General features: G+C 41.3%; 2 protein-coding genes across 2 annotated transcripts; one reads left to right on the forward strand and one right to left on the reverse strand.

Annotated features, from left to right (window-relative positions):
* The first annotated feature begins 3,979 nt into the window (after nt 1–3,979).
* LOC139465544 (putative nuclease HARBI1) lies at nt 3,980–6,684 on the forward strand. The gene is made up of 5 exons (XM_071247263.1): nt 3,980–4,167; nt 4,576–4,729; nt 5,256–5,586; nt 5,887–6,210; nt 6,374–6,684. The coding sequence occupies exons 1-5, from the start codon at nt 3,980–3,982 to the stop codon at nt 6,529–6,531; spliced, it is 1,155 nt and encodes a 384-aa protein (XP_071103364.1). The 3' UTR covers nt 6,532–6,684.
* A 310-nt stretch (nt 6,685–6,994) lies between these two features.
* Nucleotides 6,995–8,605, reverse strand: LOC139465545 (nuclear apoptosis-inducing factor 1-like). The gene is made up of 4 exons (XM_071247264.1): nt 8,194–8,605; nt 7,402–7,488; nt 7,265–7,370; nt 6,995–7,058 (listed from the first exon to the last, which is right to left on the reverse strand). Exons 1-4 carry the CDS (start codon nt 8,603–8,605, stop codon nt 6,995–6,997), a joined length of 669 nt encoding a protein of 222 aa, XP_071103365.1.
* Between the last annotated feature and the right edge of the window lie 15,098 nt (nt 8,606–23,703).

Consider the following 23,703-nt stretch of genomic DNA (forward strand, 5'->3'; position numbering starts at 1 on the left):
AAGCAGCAGAGACTGTCTCCTCAGCTCCCTCCCCGGGGGCCGGGGGAGAAGGCTCTAGGGTCCCCGTAATAAACACTGCACCCTCCTGCACCGTCTTTGGCAGACATCTGCCTTATTAAGTCGCAGATTGCGTCGATGGAGGAGGTGAAGTCTCAGCTCCAGCAGGAGCTGCGGGCCGAGCCTTCCCCTTTGTCGGCGCTGGACGCGGCTTCGAATCCTCGTGATATTCCCAGCGTCAGCCAAGGCAGGCGACTTGGTCTCGGGGACGATCTCAGACCGGACTTCGGCACCAGCTCGAGGTCGCTCCCCAGTGGATGGGTGGTAGGCGCTGGCCCGTGCACTACCGACGTACAGTTTGCCCTGGCAGCGCCAGACGCCTCTTCCGAGGCCGAGGCTTCCTCTAGTGGATACCTAGCCCAGAGCCAGGTGGGTTCCCTTGAAATCCCAGCACCTCGGAACCGGGACTCCGCTTCGGGCTGGGTGCAGCCCGGGAATGAGAGCGCCCAGGCCTTTGGGCGTCCCCTTCCGACTTCGTCTGCTTCATCTCTCGGGGAAAGAGTCGATTAACTTTGGCTCAGTATCGAGAGAGGAGGAGTGCATGGAGGAGGGTGGAGACGAATCGGAGACCTCAGGAACATTTTCTTTCGCTTCCTCGTTGAGGCATGTGCGGGACAAGATTGTCCAGGTACTGCCTCAGGTGGCTGCGCCCATGCCAGAGTCGGATCCGACCGAGTTCCGCCTTCCGGGCGAGGCTTTTGCTCCTAGCAAGGCACCCCAGATGCGGCTCCGTGTTCTATCCTCCCTGGTGCATGAAGTCATCAACCCTCTGTTGTCGGGTGCCCGCAGGAAGTTTGACACCCAACTTGACTAAGGACAAGCAGGGCTGGCGCTTACCCCCCTTTCCCGGGTGCAGTGCGGAGTTGAAGGCTGCTTACATATGCTTCGAGGAGCAATATCGTAATGCATGCCAACAGCTCCGTGTGTCCGTACACTCCGCATATCTGTCGGCTGTACAGAGGGAGTTAGTGGGAGAGGGGCCGGTCGACTCTTGGGAGTTTGCCGCGCAACTTACGGTGGTCCACAGTCATCTTGCATGGGACGCTATTCGTAGCTGTGCCTCGCAGCTGTGCGCAGTTATGGGCATGCGTAGGCTGTGGATGTCGGTATCTAAATACTCGACTTCCACACGCCAGGACCTACTTGCTTTGCCATATAAGATTGGTGCCATCCTCTTTCCTGGGGCTCAGCAGGTGGTCCGTGAGGCCTCGCAATTGTATGCCTCTATCAAGGATTCTAAGGCCTTGTTGGAGATACCAAGCATTAAACCGCTTAAGCGGACCTCTCCACTTGACTCCTACGCTGACACCAGGTCAGAAGTCTGCACCTGCTTGGAAGCAGCCGCTTCCTTCAGGTATGGGCGCCAGGAGGAGCAATAGAGGCAGGGGTCGGGGCCAGCAGCCTTTTCGCGGGGCGAGGAATCCATCGGGTTCCCATTAGCGCCCGAAGAGCCCCGGGTGGACCCACAGTCGCAAGTTATCGAACTGCCGACAGCCGGGGTCCACTGCCTCAAGCCGGATTAGACATATGGAAAGTGATTTAGGTGAGAGTTGCTTCCCCTGGGGTGACGCGCCGTGGAAGGTGAGGCCCCGTAAGGGTGGTTGTATATCATACAAACACGAAGTTTTTTGTGTGGCAACATTTTTTATTAAGGAAAATGGTTACAACTATGTTATGTAGATTTTCTTGAGCAAGGAAAATGCAATAAGTGCCCCAAGGAGGATTTCATCAGAGAATTCATAACCTCTACAGGTTTGTACAAATTTATTCTATACATGGTATTTACTACACTTCTTATTTATTGTTTGGATGGTGGGCTCCAGCTACATGGCCAGGGCACGGCAGTACTTGCTTCTGAACGGCACTAGTCTGGACCACCGAAGACGCTACGGCTGGAGCAAGGTGGAAATGAGGTGGGCGGTCCTGGGCGCCATCTTAGATGCATTGGTCAAGGCAACACAGTGCAGTCGCAGAGACCTTATCATTCACCTGGGCTCCAATGACCTGTGCACGGTCAAGGGCAGCCATCTCTACCTTGACATGGTGGCATCAATCCTTTGGATTCGACTCCCAACTTCCCGACACCAGGATCATCATATCCTCAATGCTGCCCAGGCGCTACCAGCATGGTGCCCGGGATCCAATAAAGATTGAGAGGATGCAGAAGAACATTAACCGCAGGCTAGCCAACCCTGTCAAATAGCTCAGCGGTACAATTGTGCCACATACCAAGATCCTGGCATCAGACAGGACAGTATGCCTGGGAGGGCATCCACCTCAGTGACAAAGAACTGGATGTTATCTCCAAATGCAGACAATGCTGTATTTGTAGCTGAAGTTATTGTAAATGTTTTAGTACTCCTTTGATAGTACTCCAACTTCCAAATGTCTAAGTAAGGATAAGATTGATGGATGAACAACTTCTTTATCACAATTAAGGGTGATGTTTCCGTGTGGGTTCTTACACCATTATTAAGCAAGTCATGTACAGAGTATGGTTGACAAGTATATATACAGGTTGGAGGCAATGTTTATACAGTAGAATAGAAATGAGATGTAGTTATACTGGATTGGAGGGCTTTGACTTTGTCCCACTGGATGCTGTGACTTGGGTTGTCACAGATATGGTCTGATAGAGCAGATTTAGTCATTTTTTTAGACTGAACTTTGATGTTCTTTAATCCGGGTTTTGAGGGGCCTAGATGATTCTCCAATTTAAGCTTGTCCACAATTGCACAGAATGTGGACCACTGTTCCTGACTGTTCTAGTTTGTGGCTGGATGGTTGTTTCCCTGTGGCTCTTGTGTTCTTTTGAAAAATATTAATGTTGGCCTGTGTCTTTAGAGTCTTGGTTTTGTGGCCAGCTGTTCCAAAGTAGGGGAGGCTGATCACAAAGGGCAGGGGTGGAAATTTTAAAAAAAAACTTCACTTGCCATAGGACCCAAATAATTTCAAAATAAAACTTCAAATCATCAATATGTGTCAATCTCTTTCAACACCGTAGGCCGGTTTTCCGTCCAAGAAGCATCGAGTCCCCAGACACCGTAGGACGGTTTTCCGGCCAAGCCGTAGTCACGTCAAAATAGAATATATTTTCATGGACCTAGATCTACCTGTAATATCATTCATTTATTAAATCTGTCACATTTCACAATGTCTGAAATACGTATTATATTTTAATTTATCATTTTTTATCGATAAATTAAAAAATTATTCACTATTTCCCGAGATGTTATTGAAAATAAAATTCTCGGACACATTTCGACAACGGGTCCATGTCGAACATGTCGAAGAGCAAAATAAAGACGTTTTAAACAAATCTTTAAATATATTATACAAAGTAATAAATAAAATAAAAAAAAATATATCTAAAAGCAATCAAACTTACATCTAAGTTATTATTTCCATCTTTTCGTGCGATCTCGTGTAATGTAAGTCAAATGACATCTCGGCTTTCGTCGCCTTGAATTCTCGGCTCAGACACGATGTTTAATGCAAAAATATATGCATGAAAAATCTTTGTCAAAGCTAGTAACTAGCACGATACATTCACAAATGTACCCCGGGATGGGGCCACTGATATCATCAGAACCCGCATTGAGGAAATCCATCCATCCCTAGACACCCGACTAACAACCGACAGAGTTATCCGATTCATCCACTCCTGTATCAGCTCAACATACTTCGCCTGGAGAGATAACTTCTATCAACAAACCCAAGGCCTCCCAGTGCAATCCCCACTATCACCCTTGGTCACCCAGATATTTGACCCACCTTGATGAAAACGCCCTAGAAACATCCAATAACCCCCTAAAGCTGGTTCCGCAAAGTAGATGACACCTTTGTCATCCTACAGCCTAACAATGACCATAGAACCCTATTGGACCACCTGAATTCCCAAAACCCATGAATGCAGTTCAGCATGGAGGAAGAAACTAATCGTCAGCTCCCCTTGTACAGAAAGAGTAACGACAAACTCCAGACCACTGTTGACCGGAAACCAACCCACACAGATCACTATGCCTCCAACCATCCACCTCAAGTCAAGAAAGGAATCAACTCTAGCGAGATGAGCTCACATCTGTTCAACGAGGCAACTTGTTTGAATGTGTACTGAAATTGTAAAATGTATTAAAATTAATGTCTTATTATGGTTTTTCAGGGTATTCTTAAAAAGTCAAGTAAATGTAACCCATGTATAGTTTGTTCTTTTCTCATTCCTATTTATCAACTTTCCCTAAGCGTTAAATAAACACTTGGACATTGTTTAAGTTAAATGGTTACCTGGACCCGGTTGTATCAAACTTTAATGATGCATTAACGTGTCATTAAACCTTCATTAACTAATGTATCATTAAATCCAGTTGTACTAACGTTTTAATGACGTCGTGGTGTCATTAGCGCGTCATTAACTTAATGAAGGTTCTGGGGCATCATTAGTGTGTCATTAACAACAAACATGGCCGCGAACATATTGTTTGAACGCTTAGGACGCACAAGGAAAGACCGTGTTTTCAGAAAACGAACTCAACACCTCGAATCCATGAGCGATGAAGAAGTAAGGGCACGCTACCGTTTTGGGAAGGCAAGCATCAGATATGTCTGCGATCTTGTGAGAGATGAATTACAGCCCAAATCTGCAAGATCGCACGCACTAAGTGTTGAACTACAGGTAAATGTCGTCAATAGAAACTCAGCTAGTTTGAAAAAAACATATTATTATAGCGCCACATTTATAGCGGCAATCTTTACAATGAATGAAAAGCACTTCTACGTGGGTCAGCTCACTGGTCTGTGTTGGTAAAGTCTTATGTGCAGCCTAATGATACCAACCTTGTAAATATATTTCACAATAGAAAGTAATGTAAATTCATGGATCCCTTTCACTTCACTCCAGAAAGATACGTTTTCAACTTGGCGTTGTCAGCCATGATCAATTTCATAAGGGGGAGTTACTCTAATGACTTAAACTAAATGTGTCGTGCACACTGAAGAGAACAGTTTTGCGTGTTCGATTCCGGCCAAAAGAACCTTTTGATTAATTAAAGCATGCACATCTTATATCAATAATTAACACTTTACTTAGTGAGACATAATGAAAACGCAGCCAAATAAATAACAAAGTGGATATAAGTATTATGGAAATATTTGAAAATTTGTCAAACCTATCATTAGCCTCTGTATAATCATTTTATCAGGTTCTGGTAGCCCTACGTTTCTTTGCAAGTGGAAGTTTCCTACAAATCACTGGCGACACAATAGGGATAGACAAATCAACAGCCTCACGAGTTGTGAGGAAAGTTTCCCTTGCCATTGCGTCTCTTGTGCCCAAGTTTATTACCTGGCCGTCCGAGAGGGATATAGGCGACATTAGAAAGGAATTCTACAATATATCTCGATTTCCTGGAGTGATCGGATGTATCGATGGGACACATGTACGGATACAGGGACCATCAGACAGCGAACCTGCCTTTGTCAATAGGAAAGGCTACCATTCGATCAACGTTCAAGCAGTGTGTGACAGCCAAGGTGTGTTAAATAATTTTTTTATAATAACAAATCAAATGTCACTGTTAAACCTGTGCATGGAACATAAACGTCTCCCCTTCAAAGTCACAAGGACAATATGTTTACGACCCTGACACCATTCACGTTGTTAAACGAAATAGCTATCAGACAAATCTTTATAGAATGATATGATTTCAGCATTTGTTGTTTAACGCCGCGATCAGCAATGTTTCAGCTATATTGCAGTGGCTGCATTATGAACCAAGTTCGATGGTAATATTGACTTATATTAACATTGACCACATTTGTCTCGTTCTGTAGGTAAATTTACTAACTTAGTGGCGAGATGGCCAGGCAGTACGCATGACAGCCACGTGTTCAAGATGAGTAACGTGCGGCAACACCTGGTAACACACCATACGACTCTACAAGACGGCGTTATTCTCGGTGACAGTGGATACGCATGTCGTCCGTATTTGATGACTCCGTATCTAAAGCCATCTAGCCCCGAGCAAGAGCGATTCAACTCTTCCCATAAAAGAACAAGGTCAACCATAGAAAGAGCATTTGGGTGGCTCAAACGGCGTTTCCATGTTCTGCACGGTGAAATCAGGATGAGCCCAGAGAGAGTTTGCACCATCATTGGTTAGTTTACTAAGATAATAATATACACTGTAACTATGAAATACATTTGAAGATAACCGATTTATAAGTGCTAACACCAGTGGGAAACACTCATTCATATAACATAAAAATCGAATGATAACAATTCTGTAGACCCTTTAAACAATCATACTATATTTCACAGGTGCTTGTGCTGTGTTGCATAATCTGGCGATAATTCTTCGTAAACCCATGCTGGATGTTGATGGAGAGGACGACAGTAACATTGAAGGGCAATATACAGGTCCCGAAGATGGACGGGGCATCCGTGATTATATCACAAGGCACTATTTCACTAACTGAAATGATCAAACTGTCTCTGCTTTAATACAACTATACAGAAGAATGCAGAGATACCATCTGTTGTCACTGAAGAAAATAGTTGACAGTGTTCGCAGTATGTATTTGCCAATGCGTGCAAATATAATTTTTACAAATATTTAACCAAAATCTTTTGCGTGCACTTTTGTCTTTTCGTGTTGAATCAAAGGGATATAGTTTCCGAGCTTTGTTTAACTAAAATTTAGATTCCTGCGTAAGTATTGTCCAGTGTACACAGTGCACATTTCCCTTCAGAAAAAATACACCTAAACGCTACACGGATACAATGAGTTTGAATTTGTTGCACAACGCCAAGACTTCACGGTGAGCATGTAAGGTTCTTCTGACCTGACCGAAGAGGTTTCAATCTAAGGGATGGGCGAGTAGAGAAAGGACTTGGCACTACATGTTTGTTAGAATTGCTGCAAGAAGTAAGATTCCAGTATTAATTAATACGACATACTCTTCGATGGACACGATTTGATTTCCCCCCAGTCTGGACCAAAGGCCTGAAAAAATACATTGTTTTTGGATCATGCGAGTCTCCGTGTGTATATACAGTGAATGTTACGCTATATACGCGTGTGTTAAAGGCCAAAATTAGTATGAGTGTTTCAATCTAAGGGATGGGCGAGTAGAGAAAAGGACTTGGCACTACATGTTTGTTAGCATTGCTGCAAGAAGTAAGATTCCAGTATTAATTAACAGGACATACTCTTCGATGGTACTAATGTCGTCATGTAATGCAGATGCGTCGACAGACACTTCTCCTTCTGGGTAGATCTGTGTGCTGGAACAACTGGGCACAGACGCTTCCTGAGCTGGAACAACTGGGCACAGACGCTTCCTGAGTAGGGACATCGCAAACATTTTCTTCTAAAGCCCGTGCTAACAGGTGTAATGTCGAAGGAGAGCCAATTACATCGGCGACTTCCGTACCTGCACACACATAGTTTTTTGCGCACTTATTGAACATCAGTTAATAATATAATTAATATTTTTACACTGTTAAAACGGGAGAGGTACGGCACCAGGGTTATTATCATTTGTTTTATTACCAAAGGAAATGATATATTAGAATTGTATGATATATTTGTGTGATGACACGGCCTATTTTATGTCTGCAGCCACCTTCAGAAAAATGACTGCTATAATGTGAAATATTTTTTCAACCAATTTTCGTTGTCATAAGAAAATTCTCTCATGAAAAGTATAAATGCTTCACATAAAATTTGCATTTAGAGACGAAGAATGTCAAGATTTGAACTTAACATCGAAAGACACAACATGAACTTCTTGGTTTGGAATAGGGGTAATGAGAGTTGCCCCCCCTTCTCTTTCCACAATGGCTGCCTGTCGGAGAACGGATGAGAAATACCATTACAAATGTAAATATGCACTGTGTATTTTATCACACGCTCCAATTTAATTGAAAGTGTTGTCAAAAAGGTTGGTTAAATGTTCTTTTTTCATTTCCTTTTGATTAATGATCATCAAATCATGTGCAATACCCGATTCCCCATAACCTTGTTCAACGTGTATGAACAGCTGATTAGGCTACTAGTTCGTTGTATCATGTAAAGTACTTTTTTAACACTTACAACAGTTTGTGTATCGATATTTTATTGAATGCACGCGACATACCCATTTGCATCACTAGATCGTCCGATTCGATGCCCGTGAGTCCAGTGAAACTGGGACATTCCTTGTAAATGTCGACTATCTTTTCACTCGTCGTGGAAAGTGGGGCAATACAGGGCCCTCCCCCGGTCTTCCTCATGTCCAGCTGTCTGTTACTGAATTCCCTTTTGGCCGTCTGGTGCATGTTCGTCCATTTTGTTTTTATTTCTTTTGTTGTACGCTGACAAACACCGAGAGCGTTAACTTTGGAAGTAATGTCTGCCCAAATAGCCTTCTTTCTTTCGTGGGTGACGGTGCTACACAACTTACTGTTAAGTATGGAGATGTGTTTCTCCACCAACTCGGCAATAAGCTGAATTTCGGAGCTGTCGAAATTCTTGTTTCTATTCCTAGGTTTAGGTTGATACGATGCCATTTTGACAGACGACCGGAAGTAACGCGTACGTGTTTACATCAAGGAATTGTGGGAAATATTTAGGGGAAACACCGAATTTAATGACAGGTTAATGAAGACACTTACATTAAGGCATCATTAGATAATGATATGCTAATAAACGTTTGATACAACCGATTTTAATGATGCCATTAACTAATGGTGCATTAAGCATTTAATGTATCATTAGGGTTTAATGTAGCCATTAGTTAATGAGGCTTTGATACAACCGGGTCCTGGTCAATAGGTGAACCGTTTTAGCGTTTTGGTAATACACCATCAAGGTGTAGCCTTCCTAAGATTAAACCAGTGTAACATAATAGAAGTGAGGCGGTAGGGAATATTGTTGATGGCTAAAACAAACGAGATTGTTTTGTTGTCAATAATCTTCTTTTTTTTTTAAATTTCTATATCATTCGATAAGTATATAATAGCAAAATCGCTGTCCAAACACATTTCATGTTTTCTAAGTTTCAAAATATCGCATGACAGGGGTGTCCGTTTCTCGAGTTTCTGATGCCATGAACGCAATCCTGGTCATCATGATGATGTTCCTAGCAAGTTTGAAAAGGTTAGTACTCATTCAACATCTTTTGTTTAAGAAAATATTAAGAGTCGAAATACCTTTTGCTGCATAAATACCCCAACTACGGGAAGATAATGTGCCGTTGTATAGATAGCGGAAATATTACAGTACAAACTTATCAAAATGAAATCCTAGACGAACTGTTTGGAAATCTGTGGAAGTGTTTTCCAACAATTTTACTGCCAACATGCAAATTTTTTCAAATTGTTATCCAAATACAGGATTAAAATACATTTCCTCCTTGTTCTAACCAAATATCGTGCATATTATACGTACACTACTGATTCAGACAGACATTCAGTGTAACAAGACGGATGTTCCGATTGAACAATTAAGTCCCTTTATCGGCCATCAACCAGTCATTTGTAAATGAGATGGCATGCGCAGTTTCGAAGAAAGTAAACATGTCTCAACTCGATTGCAAACAGGTGGGTGTGCATGAAAAATTACACATATTTTGTAACTCTACGATGAATAAGCTTTTAGAAAATACTAAATTTAAGTTTTGCCTGATCTGACAGTGCTATGGCTTTCCTACTTTATACAAACAGACAGTACTGGAATGAAGAGCCGGGCTTATTGATCATGTCCCTTGTGCCTCGCCTGGGCAAGGAGCCACCAATCACACAATCTGACAATGACTGCAGTACTTGTTGGCGTCTCTGGTAAAGTATCTAAGATGTCACAAGGAGAAAGGTATAGTGACAAGATCTGTCGGGAGACAAGGAGGCAGATGTTCCCGATGTCCTCTTGGAGAGGTTTAATGTAAGGAATATTATTTTACAACAGATTCTGAAGAAGTCCCAACACAAATCAGCAAATAAGAATTCCGCCATAAGATATCCCTGTTTAAGATAGTTCATTATAAAGGAGACCATTCAGCACACAACCCATGCCCCATGGTAACAGATTACATGGAGACCACGAACACTGTAGAACTAGCAAAGGCAAGGGACACCAGCACCTGTCACCAACATATTGCTAATTAATAACTGACCCATCGATTTCTGGCACATTCCAAAGGGTTTTGAACCAATGAAATCAGATACAAGTTAGAAACCAAGGACAACTACAACAAAACCACCACTTTAAATGGTATCTTGATCATGTCAGTGTACAAGAGTTTGCCCATTACCTTTAACCCTTTATCCTTGGTATCATCACCTATCCAGATCTCAGAATAGTATTGGCATTAGATAACATTATGAATAACCTTAAAATCATGACAAGAAACTGGTTACACCTATCATTCTTGGATATGACACCACATATAATTTAGGAAATTTCCATGTAACCACTATCAACCACCACTTTAGCATTCCTTATCCTCGAACGAAAATTTATGAAGATCCATCAATATTTCTTAGACAGATAAACTGTCCATTCTTGACTGCAGCCATGTACTATTTGTAGGCAACAAAGCCATCACTACAGAAAGAGCTACAAAGGCAAGGAATAGACTGCTGGAATCAGAACAGGACCTTCGCTAATGGCTGCGCAAGAAAAATGCAAGTAGTGACCAGATAGTTGTCTATACCAATCATTTGGGGAGCCTTCTAAGGACGAAAGACCAGGAAGATTTCCACCTCCAGTATCAAGAACTCAGTCTTGACTCACATCTTTAAACAATACTTTGATCAAAATACGAGCCATTTTCAATTTGCTGCTCAATTTGTCCAAACTTCACTTGGCATATCTTTAAGTAATGGTATCACAAACAGTTCTAAAAACCCTCAATTCTCTCCAAAAGAATGGGATTTTAAATAACAGATACCATCAAGTTGTGTTAGCCCTTTTCCATCTAAAAAACTTCTTGCAATCATCCTCCTTAAAATGCCAACCAAAAGTTTGATCTTCACCTTGCGTCAAAGAATATCCTTTGCTGTTTTGAGTACATCTCCAGAGGTTCAAGATGTGTTCGTGTGGTGTCTCCAATGAAAGGTATGTTTTCTATTTTTATTTTGTTTATGAATTATAATGTACCTCTTCGTTTTGAGCACAGTACAGTTCACTTTGTCAGTTGGTTGATGGTTTATATAAAGTTACTTTCTTTCAGAGAACTGTCGAACATCACCCACCAGTAAGGAACAGCCTTGCGAGGCTCCACAAGCATCTAACGTAGAACCGCATAAATCAAGCACAATCGCAAGACAGTGACTGCAAGATTTACATCTTTGATCGGGTGACAGACGATGTTTCCTCGGGTGCTTGGCTAAGCTTGGTTACTGTCCATATTTTAGTAGATACACAAGAGTCATCAGAAGATGACAAATCCCCCCAGCCCCTAAAAATTCGAAAGAACAAATCTGTAACTTTAAATCCAACCTGATGAGAATTTCTATCTAAACAGCTACTAGTGCCTGGCGAAAACGGCACCTTATTTTTTTACACCTTGGTCAAATAAAAGATAATAAACTTACATAAAACAAGTAAGAAATTAGACCCCTTTTCCAATTTACTCACTGACTGATTGGTAGGCGCAATTAGCTAATTGTGAAAACACTATATGCTTTGAAGCTTTAAGTACGTTTACTCAATTTAAGCTGAAACTATATTTAAGAGGCCAAACATGGTGCTGTCAGATCACAATTATTCATAATGGCCTTTCGATGTGTTGCATGCGAGAAGAATGTCAGAAAAAAAAAACAACATGCTGTATCATGTGATAACTGGCCAGTAAAAAAGAAATTTGCCGGACAGAAGACTTCCCTTTCCGCTGTTTGAGATGCGTAGATCCCATCATTGAAGGTGATTGGAAACTGACAAAGTTACCGATCAGAAGATGCAGAAGAAATGAGAGTACCTAACCAGGTCCCAGGACAGTGTTCACAGCAATTCAAGCCGAGTTGAGGTATTAATATTGTTGTTATAACCGATTGGTGTAATTGTTCTCGTTAATTTACAATAAGCTCTCAATTACATGTTGATTAGCTTATTGTTACAGTAGAGTAATTGAACATATTATGTTTTAGGTAAAGGAACAAGCTGTTGAAAACATCTACAAATCGGGCGCCAGTATTGTTGAAGATGCTCAACAGAGACTCGTCGACCCTGACCAGGCTGGTGGACACCAAAACAATTCAACCCTCATTCGCATGGCGAACTGAACCTGGGAACTGTTGCGCCCCAAAGAGCCGAGGACTTTGGACTTCGAGGTACTACTACTACTAAAGTAAACTACATAATGCTATTACATAAATTTGCAGAATAACCGCAATTTTGTAACAGAACGAATATTGTATATTAACTTTAATCATATTTTCAGATTGCAGACGACTTCTTACCTGTGTGTAAATACATCACATACAAATACCATGTAAATAAACCATATATATTACTACAAAAATCGTTATTAAAAATAGAGGTGCCATTTTCGCCCGACACAGAAGCCGTTTTTGCAGAAATCGGTGCCGTTTTAGCCTGCACCCTCAGTATGTATACAAGCCTAGTTATTTGAACTATCAAAATACCATGGAATTCAGAACTTGGTTTTTCTATGCAAGGTACACACCACTATGAACAGTCATAATCAATCTTGTTGCCATGGAAATGGGGGGAAAAGAAACGTCAATGACAACCATCGTCTAAATGAACATGGTCACTTCCAACCGAGAATCATACGCCGACCCTTTGCATATACGAGTATGCAAATTATTCATCAGCAACATGTGTCTACAAGCACATGCTCCAGTGCGTTGTTAATTTGATGGAGTATCCGGGTGGCGTGAGTTTGCTGTGACTCAGGCAGGATCCCCCTACCCTAACTCGCAGCATAGCAAATGGTAGTTCAGAGGTGATGGGAGACAAAAGCAGCATCAAGCCATGTAGCCACCACCTTGACGGCGAAAACGAAGACAACAGACCAGCCTAACTAAACGTAAGCAGCCTAAACAAGCAATCGTGACAATCATCGACAACGCCATCCAGACTCAGCCATATTCATGTAATCATGCGAGTACGTCAACTTTCAACCATGCTACCAACACTCAAGATCAAGTCGACCAACGTCAAGATTCTGTAGCAAGTGCCTACCAATATTTGTGTGTCACAATATATTTGAACTTTCGTTGAACTCTCAAGGTGAACTGTGCTTATACATATTCTCACGGACATTCTTGTTCATACAAGGTATGTTATATACACCAAGAAAAAGGTTAAGCACACCCTAATACATTTTACTGTTTGGTCCCAATACCTTGAACAGCCATGAAAGATAATTATGTGAAGAATTTTTCTCTCGAGATGATGCAATCAGTCATGCGTGCCGAATGCTCACGTGCCATGCATGGTGTAACCGTGCAGCATGCTACCCTTTAGTATCCCTAAAAGCAGTATATCTAAACGATAAAATTGCTTTCTTAAGCTCATTTTCAAACGCCACAAAATGGCAAATAGTCGGCATGCATAACGCAGGAATGTCTTGTAATGCCATTGGTCGGAATTTGGGGGATCATCACACTGTCGTAAGCCGTTTAGTCGAGAAACATGCAGACTTGATGTACAAAATTAAAACAAGTCAATTTTTCAAGAACATTTTATCATATGCCTGGCACTCAGCTTGTTCACAAATGGCAATATAACAATATTCATGCCATGGGTGTAATTGCATGAAAGACGCTGCTATTTTGGCAGAATGAGCGACGTTTAACTCTTTCTACACCAGCCAACCAGAAGATTACTGCTGTGATGCCAAGTACCCAGAGACTCTTATGTGATAGATGAAACCAACATTTATCAAGGAATTTATCTGCTTGTAAACAGCTTTGTTACTACATGTTTGGCCATACACTGTTGGAAAGGTCTAATTTATCCTATTGTTTATAAATACATGTATGTGCATTACATTTAAATAATTCATTAACTTAAAAAAGTAAGTTTTAAATGAATTATGTATGGTAAAACATTCATAACAACCAATGAAGAGAAATTTAACGATTTTCGGCAAATATATCATTTAATAAAATCCGAGATCTAGCTTCTACCTAAAGTACTCCCGGAAATGAAAAAACCCTGTTTTTCTCAATTTAAAACTCGACACAAAGTGTTACGTCGCTGTAAATACAAAATAACAAAACAACTTGAAAAGTACTAGTCTGGATTTGCTAGTTTGATCTCAGTGAACAATACAAAATGTACTTTATAAGAGGTAATTTGTCGTCACTTTCAACATTCAAAAATATAACCAAGTCCAAATTGACATAGCAGAAACATTCACTTTGTCTTGTTGAAGAGAATCCTGAACAAGTCTAGCAATATGAGGCCGGGGGTTGTCATGTTGAAGGGTAATGCCATGACAACGCAAAAAACGGTAGAACAGGTCTGATGATCTCGTCGCGGTAGCGCTGTCCATTGAGATTTCCCTCTACCACAATCAAACGGGTCCTGTCTTGCTGTAATCCCACCCCATACCATAACGGTGCTGCCCCCGAACTGATCTTCCATGACAATGATTGACGTAACGTTCACTTTGACGTCAGTACACTCGAATCCGTCCATCGCTGTGGCTGAGGTGAAAACGAGACTTGTCAGTGAATAGAACTTGTCCCCACTGCATGGCCGTCCAGCGTAGACACTGTCTGCACCACTGTAGACGTGCTTGAAGGTGGTTTCCTGTCAAAATGGGACGTCTGGCAGGTCTTCTTGCGACAATCCCTGCACATCCAAGGCGACGACATACGATTTGTGAATATATTCGTCGAAGGTCAGGAATGCTTCTTGCAGTCACCGTTGCTGGATGGAATCAATTTTGTTGGTGTGTTGTTTGAATCCAGTTGTCTTGTCGATCATTGGTTAAGCGTGGCCTGCCACTGAGGATGGTCTCACATTCATCTGTTGCCAACGTTGCCATAAACACCAAATGGTATTTCTGTGGACGTTAAATTGTCTTGCAACATGTTGACTCGATCCTGCTTCAAGCATACCAATGGCTTGCAGACGCTCATTTCGGACAGGCATGGCATTTTGTAATGTTGAATAATTGCGTAATTTTGTTGTTTTTCTGAGTGGTTGTTGTCAGCACGATGATAAACAATGCATATGGAATCCCGTTAACGCACGTTTTTATACCCATTCTTGGGTAGTGAAATGCATGGGGCTTGCATAAAAGTCAACTTTTGCTTGGAATGCATGCTTTTCTGCAGCAGTTGCATGTTTGTGACTTGATTCCATACATGTACTACAATATTGAAAACCAAACTTTACTTGTTTGAAAAATACACAAAACTATTGGTGTCACAGGAACTTTTGTTAAGTATATATTAAAAATATGGAACTTCATGGATGCATAGTGCTAGGTTACGAGCTGTGACAAAGATTTTTATGCATACAAAAGTACGGTTATAACGAACTCAAAGGGACTACTAATTTTAGTTCGTTATAACTGTAGTTCGTTATAAGCATATATACAGTAAAACAGCAAATAGTCGGGACCAAAAAGTAAGTTCGTCATATCCGTCAGTTCGTTATAAGATCGTTCGTCATAAACGTAATTTACTGTATATTTTGGCATTAAAGACAATGTGTCCGAGCTGAGAAATTGAGGCAACGAAAGCCGAGATGTCATTTGACTTACACTATACGCGATCACGAAAAGATGGAAATAATAACTTAGATGTCAGTTCGGCAACTATTACATATATTTTTGTTGATTTTATTACTTTGTATGATATATTTAAAGATTTGCTTGAAACGACTTTATTTGGCTGTTTGACATGTTCGATGAGGACACGTACGTTGTCGAAGTGTGAGAGAAATTTATTTTTAATCACATTGCGGGAATTGGTGAATATTTCTTTAATCTATTGATACAAAATGATAAAATCAAATGGAATATGTATTTCAGACTTTGTGAAATGTGATAGATTTAATAAATGATATGACAAGTAGGTTAATAACATTATAAACTATTTTGACCTGACTTGGCCGGTCTACCGTGTGGTATCTGGTGACTTGTGGCTTCTTGGCTGGTGTTCCAGCCAACAGTGTTGAAAGAGTTTAACTGGTCACCACAGCGCTTTGCATTGACAAGCTTTGATGGTATTAGAGAAGGATCCCAGCGAGAAATACCTGAGTGACTTGCTTTACGCTCGACGAGGAAATGAAATCTTTTGTTTGAACTTTTTGACGAAAAGATTGGCGGTAAAAAAAAGGATAATTTTCTTTCTTTTTTTAACATTTGGACTTTGAAATAGCAGCATACAGTGGTCCCTCGCTACAACGCTACCAATGGTGTCCAAATAATTGGTGGGCGTTATAGATGATGAGCCATTTAACCGAGGCCGAGGCGGGGGAGCGCGCTCGGCCAATCTCATGATCTTCGCCTTGTCTCGCACATTGCAATGATACAAGTTGTTTACCGTTCATAGTGTAAAAATATATCTCCATTATGTTTTCGCCGTTTGTTGTTATTTACAAGCCTTAACTGTCACATTCAATGTGAATGTAGTCTACTTACATGAAAATATCAATCGATAATGGTAGTAACAGATGCTATGAGTGAAGAGCCAATCACAATTCATTACACAAGTACAGAGTGATTCAGTGGCATTGATTGGTCATGTTGCTTAAAACACGGAAAATGAGAGTTTTGACCAGCACTATGCGCATTCATACACATTCATGCAAATATAGATACACATTCAAGCCAGATTAATTGGTTTGATACGGTTACTTGATCCGAATCAAAAGGAATGACCGCCGTGTTGTGACAGCAACTACATGTGAGTTGACAGTGTCACCTCAAATTGGATTGCCCACTAAGAAAATAAACTTCGCTTGTGGTTGTCTTACTGCATGCATGCGCTTCTAAGATCAAAGGATGTATAGTGTGAAAAGTTAACTAGTAGAACAATCGTATTTCCGGGACTTGCCGCGGATGTTCTTAAACAGATTATTAGAACTCCATTTAGCGATAAATGGTTGACTATGCAATGAGAAGCGTTATGTGCAAATGAACAACGAACAATACAATCACTGCTGTATGAAACTCAGTATTAAAAGTGTACATAAATTTTGGCAGCCATGCGATGCCGCGCGTAGTAACCGAGGTAGCGCTTTATCGAAGAGCCCAATAGCGAGGGATCACTATCTGTAAACCCAGAAAAAATGTCGCCTATGGGGCAACTTAACAGGGGATGAGTACATCCGGGACGTTTTGAGGCAAAACATTGTTCATCATTTTGACAAGCTGACAGCGCAAAGATAACCTTAAAAAACGTACAAAGACACTGTCGCTTCCGAGTTTATAGAACTCATATCCGAACAAATTGAAGTCAAAATTATGAAAGATCTTGTTGCCAGCCCAGCAGTTTTCTTTGTCTTAGACGAGAGCACTGTCTTGTCGAGCGGAAGAAATTTGATATATATTTGTAGGGCTTTCTTTGGTTAGAGCGACAACACACCAACACTAGCGGAGAATCTGATTACTTATTAAATAATATCCAATACATAATATAATAGTTTCTGCTTCTGATGAATTTTGCGGAACATACAACATACGTAATTGGTCTGATACCTTATTTTGTCTGGGTAGAACTGTATCAAATGGTACCTATTCAAATCCAATTTTGTTTAATGATTCCTCATTGACATGTAACCAGTGCATGCGCACTGAACTGGACTCGCGCTGATTTTTAAGTGCTATCACTCCGAGATACCAAGCTGCAGTTTAACACGAATACTGCACTTAGACACAGCATACAAACTAAGCCTACGAGTCCCTTATAGCCGAGCTCTAGACAGGAAAACAAGTACCATCTTTTAACATCTTTTGGTATGATGCAGCCGGGGATCGAACCCTGGACCTTTCGCTCTCCGGGCGGATGCTATACCACTAGGCGGTCCCTGATAGAGGATATTGGCTTAACAGATTTTTAATGTACCGCGTAGTGTGACATAAGTACAATTATTACATTATTCCTTTATCTAAACACCTTGCCCGATACCGCTGTGATGTCTTAGTGTGATTAACTAGGCTGGGTCAATCCTGTACAAACATTTCTGATTATAGGATGTGGAGTGTTTTGCAAATATGAAAGTCTTCACTTTAATGGACGTCAAGAGTATTGTAAGAAAGTATAAGGCTTAATAGTGATCTGGATCAATCAACACATTAGGTGAAGCATGTGTATCTGTTAAGTGGGTTATCTTAAAATACAAGCTTGAATTGTGGGTATGCCGACACTTTAGTCTTATAGTAAAAGACTTAACTGTATAGACACTTCAAAGAAGGTAAATTTCTTCTTTTTGTATTCTTAGTAACTTTAGAAGTGCTGTAAGTGCTTGAACAGTTAACACGGGTCATGTCAGCCCTTGACATTCGCAAATATCCACTTCAAGAAAAGCATTTGTTGGTTTGATAGGTTGATTAGGGATGCCCAATACATTAATTAATGAAAGAATAGTCATAACATTGTCACTTCCTGCCCAGGACATCACAAGTCGCATGCCAAGGCTGGGCAAAGGGTTCTAGCGATTCTACAGGTTCCCCAAACTAGGAGAGGCTGGCAATGAGGCCCAATTGTCAGCTGAGGAATTTGAGCATTGTGATACTGTACTTATTGGTGTCAATTCAGGGTCAGAACCGATTTTGGTATGTCCTCAGTACTTTGTATCTGGGCGTGTGCAAGGTGTCCTTACTTAGTTGATGACTGACAATGGAGGTGGAATTAGCTTGATTAGTGAGAAGTTATGGCAGAGGTTAGCATCTAGGCCTACTCTGAAACCTTTTCATGCTAATCTGACTGGATTGGGTGATGAACGTTTAGTTCATTTGGGGATTGTGCAGTTACCTTTAGTGCTTGGAAAGAACAAGTTGACATGTTATTTTGCGGTTGTTCAGAACTTACCTTATGCTTTTCTGGGAGCTGAATTTTACAAGAGATATGGGGTCACTCTTGACATGCATAAGAACAGGATGGGCTATGCAGCCGGTAGTAGTGTGCCCATACAAGAGGTTGATAAAGTGGTTCAGTTGGGAGTTGTTGTCCCACAAACAGTGGAGGTCCCAGCAGGTCATGAAATGATTTTCTTTTCCCAGTTAAATGGTGATTATGAAGGTGAGGGTTTCATTGAAGGACAGTCTAGTTTTGAAAACACTTCAAGGATTATGGTGGCTCGGGTGGCAGTAGAGCCAGTGAATAACATGGTTCCTATTAGAGTGGTTAACCCCACTTCTTTGAATGTGTCTATCAACAAGGGTACTCAGATAGGAGTTTTTACTGAGATGGTTCATAATTGTCCAGCTGAGAGTTCTCCCAGTTCGGGTACGCCCAATTTTGATAAGTGTAGGAAGGGAGACTTGACTGAATCAGAAGCAAAAGTTGGATAGGTTGTTAGCTTCTTACCGTATATGACCATGTATAAGCCGAATTTTGAGGACCAGAAAAAAGATTCTGTAGAAAGGGGTCGGCTTATCCACGGGATACACTTTCATGATAGTATTTTTCAGATCATGATCTGTCAGAAACATCGCCTGAATGACGGTCTGATAGATTACAACTTCCCGAAAGTTTGGAAGTTGCCACGACTAGAGCCATTATTGTTATAAATTATCAATAAAGTTATTATTATACACCAATGTTGTCATTATTAAAAAAATGTTATGCATGTTACTACTTCTGATAAGTTTTTTAATTGAATGTTCAAAGTTTATCGTTCTTCATAAACTCCACAATCTTTACATGTAACAATATATGTAATTCACAGCTATAATATATAATCCCCAGATGAAATCGCAAATTGCTATTACATACGTTTTGCAAAGTTCAAAAATTGATAGTGAACACATGTCCACCTTTATTGTAAGAGGCAAATAAACAACTGTATCGGCGAGTTATTCCGTTCGCCATTTGCAAAAACATGTGATCGGCTGTTTCCTGTGACGTCACAAACGGTGACCACTGTGATTGCTTCCTGTTTAAAAAGCAACACGATACACAAGGAAATGAGCACTGATAATAACGGGCTTATTAGTATTGTCATGTTTACAAAACATTTTCAAGTTATGGGTGCTTAGCGATCGTATTGGGAGTAGGGGCTTAATTCCTTTGTTTTCGAGAGATTAGTTTATGTATGTGAGTATGGTTTTACGCCGCTTTTAGCAATATTCCAGCAATATCACGGCGGGGGACACCAGAAATGGGCTTCACACATTGTACCCATGTCCGGAATCGAACCCGGCTCTTCGGCGTGACGAGCAAATGCTTTAACCACTAGGCTACCCGACCGCCCCCAGAGATTAGTTTAATAAACTGCAGAAGCCTGTGAGTAAGTGATGGTCATTCAATGTGTTCATAGTATGATAGTTTATTTAATTCAATTGGATTAACATACAATAGTGGTGTAAAGGGGGTTCCCACATTATGAAAGTGGATGACTGGTTTGTTAAATCTTTATTAGAAATAATGACTTTTTCAATATAATTACAACGTTTTTCATCTTATATTTTTTAATATCTGCGAGTACTGGCACCTGTCTCTCAGTGCGACTTCGGTGTTTTTTTGCCTTTCACTTCCTGGTTCGGCTTATCTGCGGGTCATATCATTTTCTCTCGTATTTCAATGGTCAAGTTAGCACCTCGGCTTATCTACGGGGTCGGCTTATCCGCGGTCATATACGGTATTCAGAAGTGTTTTCAGCAGGTTCGCATGACTTAATTAGGACTAACAAGGTACAGCATGAGATTCGTACGGGAGATACTAGGCCAATTAAGCAAGCTCCTAGGAGATTGCCCGTTCATAAGCAGCCTGAAGTTAGGAAGTTGATTGACGATATGGAGTGTGATGGTATTATCCGGGATTCAGAGTCCCCTTGGGCTTCCCCTATAGTACTAGTTGGCAAAGCTGATGGGTCTACAAGAGTTTGTATTGACTTTAGAAAGGTGAATGATGCCTCGATTAAGGATGCCTATCCGTTACCACGTATTGATGACTATAGAACAATTAGCTGGTTCTTCTTGGTTTTCGTCTCTGGACTTAGCTTCGGGATATTGGCAGGTCGAAATGCACCCCAGAGAGAGAGAAAACAGCTTTTGCAACCCTTGGAGGTCTGTATGAATCTAACGTTATGCCGTTTGGGTTGTGTAATGCCCCAGGAACTTTCAAGAGGCTGATGGATTGTGTATTGGCTGGCTTGCAGTGGAAAATCTGTTTGGTGTACATTGATGACATCATCTACTCCAAGACTTTTGAAGATCATTTAGATCACTTATCTGAAGTGCTAGAAAGACTACGAGAGAGTGAGTTGAAGGTTAAACCTTCTAAGTGCACGTTTTGTGCTACAGAGGTGTCTTATTTCGGGCATAGAGTGTCTAGTGATGGCGTAGCGCCAAATCCGAAGAAGGTTGAGTCAGTACAGAATTGGCCCGTTCCTAGTACAGTTTCTGAGGTTAGAAGTTTTCTCGGTTTGGCAACTTATTATCTTAAGTTCAAAGATTTTTCCCAGTGTGGCTAAACCTTTAACGAGGTTGACTGAAAAGGGAGTAAAATTCGAATGGTCTGAGACTTGTCAGACTGCTTTTGAATTGTTGAAAAGTTTTTTGGTTTCTGATCCCATTTTGGCATATCCTGATTGAGAAACCTTTCATTTTAGACACTGATGCCAGAGGAGTTGGTCTGGGCTTTGTGTTAAGTCAAGAAAAGGAAAGGTGAGAGGAGGTGAAATGGGGTTTAACGTCGCGTCCAAGATTATTGCACTTATATAGCGACGTGCATGTACGTGTGTGTGTTTGTGTGGCTGCTTGTACTAGACCGGACTGATGCCGATTTATAGTGCTAGCTCACTGAGATACCATGCCGCAGTTTAACATGAATAGCCCACTCAGACACAGTATACTGACTCCGAGCCGACCAGTCCTTGTTTTAGCCCCTTAATGCCGAGTGCCAGACAGGGTAACAACAAGTACCATGTTTTAACGTCTTTTGGTATGACGCGGTTGGGGATTGAACCCCGGACCTTCCGCTCTCCAGGGGGACGCTCTACCACTAGACCATGGAGGCGGTCTCAAGAAAAGGAAGGGAAAGAACGTGTCATAGCATATGGGAGTCGAACTTTGTCTAGACCTAAACGAAATTATTGTGTTACCAGGAGAGAATTGTTAGCCGTTGTGACAGGTGTGACTTATTTCAAACATTTTCTTATGGGCAAGAGGGGGCATTCATGGCTCAATAACCTGGATACCGTATTCGACGTAATAAGCGCCCAGGGCGCTCTCAAAATTAGAAATAGGGGGCTCTTATTAGAATATTATTTTTGTGGAAAAAACAGAGTTGAAAGATAAATTTCGTGGTTTATGCTGAGAGCCTGAAATGTTTATGTACGACATATATTTTCCCCAGAATTTCATTGCCCATAATTAAGGGTGCATATAACTTACGAGTGTGTTATACGCGAATAAATAAGTCTTGTGTACATTGATCAATCGGAAGGGGTGCTAATTGGGAATGTTCACTAGTCAATATGTTAGCAATTATCGCCGTGGGCGCTTATTAAAGCGGGGCGCTTATTACGTCGAATACGGTAATGAGGTTTAAGGAACCCCAGGGACAAGTAGCTCGGTGGTTAGGTTTTATCTGAGTATGATTTTGAGATCAAACAGACCAGGAGAGAAGCATGGAAATGCTGATGCATTGTCCGCACACCTTGTCGACAGTGCAATAGAGTTGAAATTTTAGCAATGTCTGTTCAATCTCCGTTAGAACAAGCACAACGAAGTGATTTGAGTAGCTTATATAAGGCCGTGGATCAACAAGATCAGTCCCTAGTACAACGCCCATTTACAAAATTTGTCAGTATTATTGCAGCAATGGGATTCCTTAGCAATTGTGGAAAGGGTTTTGGTGAGGAAGTTGGATGGTTCTAGTGTTAACCAGAGTGTGGTTCCACCTAGTATGGTTAGGGAGATTTTGCACGGAGTTCATGAGGCCGTAGCTGGAGGCGGACATCTAGGTAAAAGAAAAAGTCTGTCAAAGGTCAAGGTCCGATACTATTGGCCTGGATGGCGTAAAGATGTAGAGGTTTGGTTAAAATCATGTCTGGGTTGTGCAAAAAGAAAGTCCCCTATCCCTCGTGGTAAGGCCAGGTTGCATGGGTTTACGGCAGGTTATCCTTTTCAGAGAGTGGCAATGGATATTTCAGGGCCCTGGCCTGTGACTACTAATGGAAATAGGTATATTTTGGTGGTACAGGGCTATTTTACCAAGTGGGTGGAAGCTTATGCCATCCCCAGTCAGGAGGCGGAAATGGTGGCCAAGAAGTTTGTGGATGAATTTGTATGTCGGTTTGGTATGCCAGTCTCGTTACACTCTGATCAGGGTGCCAATTTTGAGTCTAAGGTTTTTCAGTCTGTTTGTGCAGAATTGGGCATTAAGAAGACCAGGACCACGCCGTATCATCCCATGAGTGATGGGTTGGTAGAGAGATTCAATAGGACTTTGTCTGGTATGTTAAGCCAATATGTTCAGGACTCTCAGAGGGATTGGGATGTACATCTTCCCAA

The sequence above is a fragment of the Haliotis cracherodii genome, unplaced genomic scaffold, assembly GCF_022045235.1.
Source record: "Haliotis cracherodii isolate W230 unplaced genomic scaffold, xgHalCrac1.p SCAF_18, whole genome shotgun sequence".
Classification (NCBI taxonomy): Eukaryota; Metazoa; Mollusca; class Gastropoda; order Lepetellida; family Haliotidae; genus Haliotis; species Haliotis cracherodii.